Source organism: Myotis davidii, unplaced genomic scaffold (genome assembly GCF_000327345.1).
Source record: "Myotis davidii unplaced genomic scaffold, ASM32734v1 scaffold225, whole genome shotgun sequence".
Lineage (NCBI taxonomy): Eukaryota > Metazoa > Chordata > Mammalia > Chiroptera > Vespertilionidae > Myotis > Myotis davidii.
Window position 1 is genome coordinate 1,574,863 of NW_006296222.1, and position 12,431 is coordinate 1,587,293.

The following is a 12,431-nucleotide window of genomic DNA, read 5'->3' on the forward strand; positions in this document are numbered from 1 at the left end:
CGGCACTGTCCATGGTTCCCGCAGAGTGGACGTTGGCCGCAGCTCCTCGGCCGTTAAGTCAGTCACGTTAAGTCACGTGACGCCCACGTCCTTGCCCTGCCTCCTCGAGGTCAGGAGGTCAGCAACTGCCTGGCCAGGGCTCGCGTGCGTGCGTGCGTGCCAGACTTTGTCGCGAGAGTGCGTGTGTACGTGCGTGCGTGTGTGTGTGCGTGCGTTCGTGCGTGGCAGACTTTGTCGCGAGACTGATCAGTGGGCTGCACCTCCTGCCTCCGAATTCTTCCCCCGTGGGACTGTGACTCTGCTGCTTTTTCTGCACGTGACCATCTCCTTCCAGGCCCAATGGAATGGGTTTTGAATATGTGCCTTGTTACTTACATGTTCAGCATTATTAACGATGGCTAAATGTTTTGATACCTTTCCTTATGTTATACATTCGAAAGGGAGTTATTCTTACATCCATATGTTATAGGAAACTATTCGTGAGGTTGTGGTTCTTTTATATGCATTGCTTCTGTTTTGGAAACATCACTCTTTACAGCAGAGTATCGATAGCCATTATCTGAAGTCGCTTTCAGTCTAGCCAATTATGGAGATACTATGTCAACATAGGCTTTCTTAGAGCAATCAAAGATTCCAATTTAGAGATAAAACTACAATGACAAATTTGGCCAAAAATTACAAGATCAAACCTAAAACTGCTCAATGGCAGGGTATCTAAAACTGCAATTTCCCCCAGTATACCCTAAAATACTATTACTGTTACTATAAATAATTTTTAAAACAAAATTAACTTAATTATAAAACTAAGTTTATGCCATTGAGTTCTTCTAGCAGGCAAGGGTTCTAGCTTATCATCAAAAAAATGAAACACAATGACAGGATAGCATCTCCCATGCTTTGATGTTAAACATCTTGATTCTTGAGTAATACTTCTTAACATTGACTTCACATTAAAATCATGACACTGGAAAAAATAAAAAATAAAAACCAACCAAACAAAAAACAATACTGGGTTCCACCCCAGACAAACTGAATTTGAATTTCTAGAAGTAGAGTTGGGAAGCTATATTTTTTAAATGCATGAATTGATTCTAATGTGTAGTCATCTGTAGATGGACTAGTGATTCCTAACACTGGTTGTACTTTAGAGCTATCTGGGGAGTTTTTAAAAATCTCATGTCTGGGATGCACTCCGAACCAATTAAATCAGAATTTCTGGGTGATGTGTCTGGGCAGCAGTAATATTAAAAGCTCCCCGGAGGATTTCAGTGTTCAATCAGGTTGTAAACAACTAACTTGGGGTTTTGCTACTCTTTATATGTCCCTTACATTATAACTCAGAAAAAAATATTTAAAATGTCATTTGCCATTTAAATTAGTTTTGTTATTTTCAAGGATGCCTATTCAAATAAATCATAATAGTATGACAATAACAAGATTTTAATACTTGCCGAAGGAATATTGGGAGAGGTCATCTTGTATTCCTCACTCCCAGTGCCCTTTGCAAATTAATGTTCACTTAAACTTTTAGTAAAAGGAGAAGAAAAGAAAAACAAAGTAGAGTTGGACTAGGAGTAAAGATAGGAATTAGAGAAAAAAAACCCCACATTCAGCAAACAACTAGGGACTGACTGGAAAGCAATTAATATTAACAAAGGTAACTCACTATTATTTTGGCTGTGAAGAGTTCTAATAAATCCAATTCGTAAACATGATAATTTAAAAATGATCTGTGAGATAGTGTTCATATGAAAAAAGACCAGATAAATAGGATCTGCTTTACATTTCTTTTCAAGTTCCCAAGTTCTTCCATTTAAAGCATTGCACAACTATTTCCCAAAGTATTAAATAGAAAGTCTTCAACATTACAAAAGGTCAGTTTTGTTAAGAAAAGAATCTGGTCTTGGAGATTTAATACCCTAGGTCCCTGGTCGGCAAACTGTGGCTTGTGAGCCACATGCGGCTCTTTGGCCCCTTGAGTGTGGCTCTTCCTAAGCCTTAGGAGTACCCTAATTAAGTTAATAACAATGTACCTACCTATATAGTTTAAGTTTAAAAAATTTGGCTCTCAAAAGAAATTTGTACTGTTGATATTTGGCTCGGTTGACTAATGAGTTTGCCGACCACTGCTAGGTAGTGAATATGAATTCCCTGTTGTCATTCTATAAGACTGGATTTTTATACTATAAAGAAAATAATATTTTGTAAATTACATGTAAAGTATTTTAAAGTGATATATTTTTTAAAAGTCTGGAAAGTTATGTATTACTTTTTAATATTTCCTTTAAGAATTTTCATTTTTTAGTTTATATTTACAAGTATACAATTGAAAATAACCATATAAGTATAGAGTATGCTGATAATGTAATATTACATAATGTGGCTGTGAACACAACTTAGCCAAATAAATCAAAGACATGATACCACATTCTATTTTCCCTATTAAGAAGAGGTTATCACTGACAAAAGGCGAGCCAAATATTTTTAGGTCAACATGCCAAGATTAGTTGTCTTGGAAAAATGTCCATTACTCATTTTAGAGATCATTTTGGAAGACAGTCAAAAGCTTTCTGTAAATGGGAAGAAACTATTATTATTTTTTGGTTTATCCACATGAAGGAGGGATTGGCAAACTCAAGTGCCTACTGGGCTAGAAAGGTACCATGAATTTGTCAGATGTTATATGAGAAGGATCCTTTGACAAACTAGAGAATATAAACCCATTTTATAAAGGCATTTAAAATATAAAGGCATTTAAAATTTAAAAATTTCTGAACACTGTGTTGGAAAAAAAATAACAAAACATATCCTCAAGGTGCCAGTTTTGATCCTTGATTTAAAATCTATTGAAAATAAATGTTTTATCTTAACTTTGTATAATTTATTTGCTAATTTTTTTCTAATAGTATGGAAAAGTATTTATGGTAGTGTGTACTGCAAATAGAAATAAAACCTATCAGCATCACTAATAAAAATAGCTTTGGAGAGAAAATATAAATTGTAGAATTGGTAAGTTCAATTTCTACTTGGTTTTAGTAGAGGAAACAACACACATAATGATTATTCCAGAGGTCTACAATGATTTGTGGGGAAAAATATATATATACACATATTCACTTTGTGAGGGTGAGTTGTTTTTAGAGATTAGGAACACTTAAGTTTACTTACATTTTATCTAAACTGTTGAGTTTTATTAAAATAAAACTTTGTAAAATAAATATACAAATGCTGAGTTCATTTTTTTCCTTCCATGTTTTGAATTAGTTTAGTAGGCCGAGTATGGAGCAAGAGAGGATAAGATTCTTGTGTAAGACAATAACTTTGGGAGTGGGTAATGTATTCTTGTAAGCATTGGAAATAGTATTCTAAATAGACCTGTTAGGTCAAGTTGTTTTGTGGTTGTTTTCAAAATCATTTTTAACATTTTACCAGATTTTTTCCTATTAATTACTAAAAAAGGTAATTTGCAACCAAGGCAGTTGGTTTTTCTTTCTTGAAAATTTATCAGTTCTTTTCCATTATATATCTGGAGCAATATTATTAAGCACACATATATTTAAAATAGAAACGTTTTATCTTTATGAAGTAACCTTTTCTATCTACCATAATCCTTCTTGACTTTGTCTTTGTTTAATATTGATATATCTATACTAACATTCTTTTCATTAGTATTTGCTTAGCATACCTGTCCCATCTTTGATTTTTAAATTTTGTTTCCTTATATTTTAGATATCTTTTACAAACAGGACATAGTTGTGTGTTTTAAATCCAATATAATACGTTGATATTTTAATTAGGGCACTTAGTCCACAACCATATGGATTTAAATCTACCACCCTATTTTTATTTCCTATTTCCCTTACCTTCCTGTTTCTCTTTTTTTTTATTTCCCTGCTTTGTATGTCTTTTTAAAAAATTATTCCATTTATTTTCTGTGTCCTGTTTCTATTCTTTTAATGGTTGCCCTAGAAATGAAGCGTGTATTCTTATTGTATCTGTATCTAATATTAACAAATACTTAACCAGTCTACACAAACACACACCTCTCTCTGCATTTGTTCAAGCTCAGGGAAACATCTCGAAAGATGTCTGCACACAGTAGTTGTTGGGTGACGAAGAGCGGGATTGGAGAGGAGGACCAGGGGGTTTCATTTTGACAGTCCTGAGCAGGTGCCCCGGGAGAAGAGCCTCGTCCGGCCCGGAGTTGTGCTCCTGGCTGATGCCCAGGACCCGCGTCCTGGCCTGGGGCGCCCCGAGCCTGAGCGTCCGGCGTCAGGGAGCCGGATTCCCCCTCCGGAAAAGCTCCTGCCCTCGCGCGTCCCGAGCACGCGGGGAGGCTGCCCCCGGGCTAGGGCTTCAACGCCAACGCGGGCGATAAAAGACCAGGTCGCGGTTCCCCCGGACGTGTTAGAGCGACGTACTCGCCCCGCCCCTTCCGGTCGGGTCCGCCCCGGCTTCTCCGGACCCCACGTGTGTTCTGCCTGGATCCCCTGTGTGAGCTGAGGCGCCGCCGTCGGTGAGGCTGCCCGACGTGGAGTGCGGAGGTCCCCGGGGCGCGAGGACGTCACCATGGTGGGCCCCTCCCGCTCCTTGGAACCCGTTTGGCTCCCGAGATGGCTCCCGATCGGGGAGGCAGGGGGTGGTCTGGGGAAGCTGGGAGAGGAGCACGCGAAGTGATTGTCCCAGGGGGTGCCCCGAGATTGGAGGCCGGGAGGAGGGTCCCAGCCCGGCGTCCGGACCTTGAAGTTCTGCTCCCGAGTTCCCAATTCCTCGCAGATGCCCTGCCCCTTCTCGCCTCCCTCCTGCTTAAGTTCTTCCCCGTCGCGGAAAATCCGCAGCTGCACGTGTTCTCGCTATTGCTCTTCCTCCAAACTCGTGAACACGCTGCTGCCGTGCCCTGTGCCGCGCCTCCTGCCCGTGCGGGCTGCATGGGCTCCGCCGCCGCCTCCTCGGTCTCCAGGCACCGCCCTCCAGGGCCCCACTCTCGCCCCAAGTCCTGCCTCCATCATAAGATAATTTTCTAATTTTATAGGTCAAGTACAGTAACATCCATCTGATGTCTCTTAAGAAAAAAATAACACTCAGGTGTAAAGACGAGCGGTTTAAGGAACGCGTGTTTATCCATTATCCGGTTTAAGACGTAAAACAACGTAGCTTTTGCAAGCCTCTGTGTGCCCCTTGATTAACCATCAGGAGCCCTTCAGAGGTCAGCAGTATCCAAATTCTGAATTTGTAATTCCTTTGCTTGCCTTTATGGTTACCACTTAGGTTTGCATCCCCAAACTGTTTCTTGTTTCTTGCTTTTTTCACTTATGTTCTTGAGAATCATTCTTAAATAGGAACATGTTTTATAACAACTAGTGTTTAATAAAAACAACATCATAAAAACTTGGGATACTCTGGCTGCAACGTACGTCTTTTTCCTCTTCCACGGATCCTTTGTTCTTGTTGTGGGGCTATGTCTGTCTTTCATGTCTACAGTCTTTTGGCTTTAGATTAAAGTCATGTTTGTGTACATTCAGTTTTTGTTTCTCGCTACGCTTGTGCTATTTCCAGCCTCTTACAATTTCCTTTTGTAGCCTTCCCTTTTCAGAATGGAACATTAAAACATTAATAATGGGATTGGAGGTGAGTGATTCGGGTTGATTGGCATTCGCCTGCCGTCCTTGTCTGAGAACTTCACTTTGGTCAGGCTGGATAGCAGGAGTGTATTGCCTTGTAAGAGTCAAAAGAGGGGCATATAAGTCTGTTCTCTGACACATTTCCCGCCCTTTCGTTTTTCTGATATATCTCCTGTGACTCTGCTACGTCCTCTCTTGTACTTAAACTCAGCTTGGAAGTGGGAGTTTTCCATCCACACCTTTATATCAGTTCCTCCAAACTTCTTTCAGTGCCGCTCAGAATGTGGGCTATGGCATCCCAGAGGACTGAGTTTGGCACCTATATCTTTACTAAATGATGATCTTGGCGAACTTACTACACCCCTCTTAGTGGTCATGCCTATTAAATTGGGGAAACCATAGTGCCTACCTCAGAGAATTGTGTAAACCAGTTATCCAGATGTCTGGTATTTAGTAAATGTTAGTTGTAATTAACTTTTGTAACAGTAGTCAATAGTAACAGTACAGTTTGTAGTTGTCCACTTTTGTTTTTTGTTCATTTATTTTTGTTTATTGTGAATCTTTCCTAGAGCTTCACAAGTTCATATAAAAATTTAAGTAAAATGACTCTTCAAAGTCATCCCATGCAGCACTTTTTATTCTGCATTTAAAAAAAGGTTCTAGTGCTTTTAAGTTTCGTGTGTGCTTGGCTCCTAGGCAGGCACTCACAGGTATACTTTTTTTTTTGTATAAGCCCATTATTTGAGTTTAAATGTGCTTATCTACTTGGCTAGATTATAAACCATTAAAACATATGCCATTGCCCTCCCTTGATTACGGTGGGCATTAACTATAATTGCCTACCTAAATATTCCTTAATGACAAGAATTGTGTGCTGTTGGTTTCACACCTACAAATGTGAGCTATAACAGCAAATCAGCTTAAACACCTTGGGGTGTTTTTTTATTTGCTTGTTTGCTGTATTGAGAAATAATTGACATATAACATTGTATACGTTTAAGATATACATCGTGATTTGTTGAATATATTGTGAAATTGTTGCCACAGTAAGCTTAGGTAACAATCCCCCACTTCACATGTTACCTTTTTTTCCCTCTTGTGAGTACTTTTAAGATTAACTTTCTTAGTAACTTTCAAGTATAAACTATAATATTTTTAACTGTAGTCACCATGCTGTGCCTTAAATCCCAGAACATAATCATCTTATAACTGGAAGTTTGTATCTATTGCCACCTATCCATTTCTACCCCCAACCCCCACCTCATCCCTGACAACCACCTTTCTACCCCCAATTTCTCTTTGTTATTTTTTATTTTAATAGGAATATATGAAGCATATTGCCCCGGAAATACTTCTCTGTTGCTGTTTTTTGAGTAAACTATGTTTTCTTCTGTAACTCGCAATTTTGAATTCAAAGAATAGTTTAGAATTTTCTCCACTAAAGATTGTGGGAAAAAGATACTTTCAGTACAAGTTTTCTGACTAGAATACTTCTGGGCCAGAAACTTTTTGAGGTATGATGTAGTCAGTTATTCAGAACAGTCTATTAGTTATGCCTATGAAAAGAAATTTTATTTTTGCTATCTTTTTGAAAGTTAAATTTGGTATTTTTTAAAACATAAAAATGTTAATCTTCCATTGAAAGTGCACTTTTAACTCCCCTAGTTTGTTATATGTTTATGTTCTGTATTATTCATGAATCATCAGACGCTCTACGAAATTCATTTGGAGAACCCTTGACCAATAGAGACTAATTGCTTTTTACTTAAGAGATATTGAATAGACTGCTTAATAGATTAACATTTTATTGACAGGGTTTTACTTCAGTTTCCCTGTTGAAGCATTTTGTGTGTTTTTTGTGATATACTGAAAAATAGGAAAATGTTTTGAAATTTAGTGTTATTTCTGTGCCTTCTTAAATATACATACCCTGCCTTGAGGCAGCCTTTTTATGAATAAGTTATTAGAAGGAATCATAAAGCACACTTGAGTCAGAATACATGTTCCATTTCTTTGTACTAAGTCTCGTAAGTTCTTTACCTGAGATCTTCTAAAGTTCTGAGGACATTTTCATACTCTAAGGGTATCAAAGTATTCTTTGTTCTAAATAAATTTTTTAAATCTTTAAAGAAAAATTTTTATGGATCTAACTGTAGTTGTTAAGTTTTAGCAGCTTCAGATAGCATCTTTTTTTCTTTTTGTGACTTTCATTTTATTTGTTAGGATATGAAACAAAGATATCTTTTTAAAGAGCACATCTTTGCTTTATTTTGCTGTTGTTTTGGTTTTTGGTCTTGAATTAGTTGATCTCTCTGGGTAACAAGCTATTCCAAAATTTAATGGCTTAATACAATAGCATTTATTATCTCACAGTTTCTGTGGGTCAGGGATCAGGCATGGTTTACCATGTCCTTGCTTCTACGTTTCTTATAAGGTTGTCTTCAAGGTACAATCTGAGGCTTTAGTTTAACAGGGGTGGAGAATGTCTGGCCCAAGGGCCGTATAAGGCCTGCGAAATCATTTGGTCTGGCCCTGCCAAGGCATTAGGGGTGAGTTAATTAAATGTTTGACCAAATATAGGAGGCTATATTTTTAAGCTGGTAATGTTGTATGGCCTACAAATGATTTAAGTATCCAAATAGCCCTTGGCAGAAAAATGTTCCCCATCCCTGGTTAACCCCAAGTAACAACTGGGGAGGATCCACTTCCCAGCTCATTCACGTGGTTCTTGGTACATTCAGCGCCTCTTGGACTACCTGACGGGGCCTCAATTCTTCACTGGTTATTGGCTGGAAGCTTCTAGGTAGTTGTCACATAGGCCTCTCCATAGGACAGCTCACGACATGATAGCTGGTTTCCATCAGAGTAAGTCAAAGTCCTTTCTTTCAAAACCTAACCTCGGGGTTGAAATCTCATTGCTTATGCCAAATGTTGTTTACTAAAAGTGAGTCGTTAGGACTACGCTCAAAGGAGGAGGATTAGACATGAGCATGAATATCAGGAGGTGGGATTCATTGGGGACCATCTTAGAGGCAACCTACCATGAGTTCTGAAAGTTTTTACTTGATACATATTTGCTAGGTAAACTTCATGCAGAAATTTTTTTTATTACACCTTCCTCTCTTCCCTGCTCCTCATCTCCACAGGAGCAGAGGCACACAAAAGGATCCACATACTGTTTGTGATGGTTTTACTCTTCCCTTATACCTGTAACCAATTTCCAGTGCCATTCTGTGTTGCAGACCTGGAGCTATCTTTTCTGGTCAGGTTATCAAGAAGCAAGCAACAAGTCTTTGCGGAATATTTTAGTAAATATTTGTTGAAGGAATGGGTACATGTGTGAATGAGGAATTGGTGGTCCTTTTAATTAATTCTGTCCGGAGAGTTTTACAAAGGAAGTTACTGTGAGCTGCGTCCTATCAAAGGACAAAGAAAAGTATTTTGTAGGCAGAGGTAACAGGTAGTGTCTCAAGAACTTACAGAACAGTAAGAATGTTTAGTAAGAATGGGATGGTGGATATTCCGAAGGAAGAGAGATAATGCTGGAGAAGTAGGTTGGGGGTAGATTGTTTTCCATGTTAAGGACTTGGATCTAACTGTCAGCTACTAAAGTGAGTTAGTGTAGAAAAGTAAGCTCTTGAGACTTCCATGTAAAAAGGACTGGCAGTGAGAACCTAAAGGCCATCTTAGTCATGAAAGGTCATGAAGCTGAATTAAAGCAATGGTAATATTTTGAAGAGCGTATTTTAGAAACATTTGACCTTTTTGAATATTAGGTATGTTAGAGACTGCTAGCTGTTTCCTAATAGACTCTTCTACAGCAATTTATATTTTCTGAGAATAAAGATTATATTTATTACTCTCTCTCATACAACTCTGATTAAATTTTGGTCAGTGGTATGCAAGCAGAAGACTGCAACTTCCCAGATCTTGCTCTTAAAGGAAAGGGGTATGCCTTTTGATTTTCTTTTCTCCTTCTCACTGGCTGCAGTTTAGACTTGGTGTTAAGTCATATTGAACTGTAGGATGTCCCAAAAAAATGTATATACACTTTAACAGCTGATAGCTGTTAAATGAAAAGGAAATATATTTTAATAAACACCGCCTTTACATTACTCAAAGTGTGTGTATACATTGTTTTGGACACGCTGTATATGTATACATAGGAAGGTATAGCCTAAGGTTATTAGATAATAAAATGGAAGTAGCCTGGATCTCTGAGGGTTTTGTGAAGCAGAGCCTCTAGTTTCTACTTTTTACATGAGAGAACTTTATCTGGGTTAAGCCGTTGTTATTTTGGGTGTCTATTTAAATAATAAATAGGTGTAATAGGATACAGAGTTATGTAGGAATAGACTTACTATTAGAAATGTCTAGGTTTAGAGAACCGAATGAATTATTACCTAGGTACCTGGCGTAAGGCTTGAATGGGAAAATAATTGTTTCCTTTGGGGGGTGTGCTAATTTTGCGATGGTTCCTCTTATTTCCTCTGTTCCTATTTTCCTATGTGCCCAACTTTGATTTTGTTTGATTCACTGCCCAATCTGTTCCATGTGCATCCTCTCCAGTAAAGCTCCTATTAATATCTTATGTTCTTTCTGCCCCCTTAACTTTCTTAACTGTAACTCAAATTTCCAGTTGTAAGTCCCTTCACTCTCAGCATTCACGGTACCTACTTTGAAGAAGGAACAGCTGAAGAGCTGGCTTTATTGACCCTGTTTGTTTCTTTAATTTTTTTGCATCATGGAGAATAGTTCTGAATATATCATTTTTCTTATGACCATGGAAACAGACTGTTTGAATTATTTAAAAGACCTGGCTTATCTTCTGAATCCTGATGTCGTGTTTCAGGCTCAAAGTATTTCTGTTATGTTATTATTTTTAACATTTATTTCTGAAGAAAAATTTTTGACATAAATTAGTTATATATCTGACTTATATGTATCATATGTTTTCCTTCCTTTTAGCCTAAAGCACTAAAGGGAAAAGGTGTAGGACGAGAAAAAAAAGTCATCCATCCATATAGTAGAAAAGCAGCTCAAATTACGAGGGAGGCCCACAAACAAGAAAAAAAGGAAAAGTAAGTGTCTTTTTATTATTTGTATTGTGCTTTGGTGAAAAGCCCATTTTTACATTTCTTCCTCATTAGTATTCTTCCTTTAAAAATTATATTAGCCCTGACTAGTGTGTTAAGTGGTTAGAGGGTTGGCCCGACCACCAAGGGTCATGATTTGATTCCCTGTCAAGGGCAGGTATCTGGGTTGTGGACTCTATCCCTGGCCCCGGGGTGTGTGCGGGAGGCAACCATCTATGTGTCTCTCTCACATCAGTGTTTCTCTTTTTTTCTCTCCCTCCTTCCCTCCCGCCTTCTACTCTCTCTAAAAATATCCTCAGGTGAGGATTTACTAAATAAATAAATAAATGAATAAATAAATAAGGCATATGTTATGGGTTGGAGAGTGAGGACATGAATATGAAGAGGTTAGAATCAGTGGGGACCATTTTAAGATATTACCGCCTTTTGTTACTCTCTGCCTACCAAAGACACTTGGTTTTCTAAGGAACAAAGGTAGTCAGGCAGCTTGGAATATCCATACTTTTTTCACAGAACCCAGGAGTCTTTGTACCACTTCCTAAGGCAGTGATGGCGCACCTTTTGAGCTCGGCATGTCAGCGTTTTGAAAAACCCTAACTTAACTCTGGTGCTGTGTCACATACAGAAATTTTTTGATATTTGCAACCATAGTAAAAGAAAGATTTATATTTTTGATATTTATTTTATATATTTAAATTCCATTTAACAAAGAAAAATCAACCAAAAATATGAGTTTGCGTGTCACCTCTGACATGCGTGTCATAGGTTCACCATCACTGTCCTAAGGGTTCTTTTTAGGGAGAAGTAGAGGGGGCAGGGGTCTGGGAGGACATCTGTTAGGATGCAGTGCCTTTGTCCAGTGATAGAGAATACAGAATCAGATCTGCTGGGTTGATCAGATCGACTCTTACTGATGGCCTCTGAATACTTTAAAGATGTTGCATGAGTGAATAGCAACAGAGTTAAGAGTTCAAACATGTTCTCATCTTCAGTATTTGAATGCTCTAATTTAGAACTCTGTGAAATACTGCTTCTGTTTATATTAAAAGAAACTGGTATGGTTTGAAGACCAGCACATTTCAAGTAATGCTTAATTTACAGTAGTAGCAAATGGCTAGTCTATATAATGATTTTAGTTTTATTTTAGGACTAGAGGCCCAGTGCACAAAAATTTGTGCACTCGGGGGTGGGGGGTGTCCCTCAGCCCGACCTGCACCCATTTGCAGTTCAGGACCCCTTGGGGGATGTCCACCTGTTGACTTAGGCCCACTCCCCGGGGGATCAGGCCTAAGGTTGCAGTCAGACATCCTTCTGGCAGCAAGGGAACCCCTCTGCCCAGGGCTGCAGACAGGGGTGCCGCCCACCCAGGGCCACACACGGGGTCCCGGCTGGGGGTGGGGCTGCAGACAGGGGTTCCGCCCACCCAGGGCCGCACACAGAGGTCCCAGCTCGGGGCGGGGCTTAGGTGGCACACGGGGGCCCGGGCTGCACACAGGGCCCAAATGGCAACTCGTGCTGTCCCACCCTGCCTACAGTATGCAAATTCGCCACCATCTTTGTTGGCGGTTAATTTGCATATAGCCCTGTTTAGCCAATGGGAGGCATAGTGAAGGTATGATCAATTACTATGTTTGTCTATTATTAGATAGGATATTTATATCTATCTACACTGACAAAAGAGAAACATGTAAATTGGTGTCACTCTGCTACATCA

At 39.0% G+C, this 12,431-nt stretch overlaps 1 protein-coding gene across 1 annotated transcript in view; it reads left to right on the plus strand.

Annotated features, from left to right (window-relative positions):
• Positions 1-4,426: 4,426 nt before the first annotated feature.
• The window catches only part of TMA16 (translation machinery associated 16 homolog), a 16,985-nt gene continuing 8,980 nt past the window's right edge, over positions 4,427-12,431 (plus strand). The window contains exons 1-2 of the mRNA XM_006771060.2: positions 4,427-4,572; positions 10,590-10,702. Of these exons, the coding sequence (XP_006771123.1) occupies positions 4,570-4,572; positions 10,590-10,702 (116 nt within the window). The 5' untranslated portion in view covers positions 4,427-4,569. The remainder of the gene's footprint in view (positions 4,573-10,589; positions 10,703-12,431) is intronic.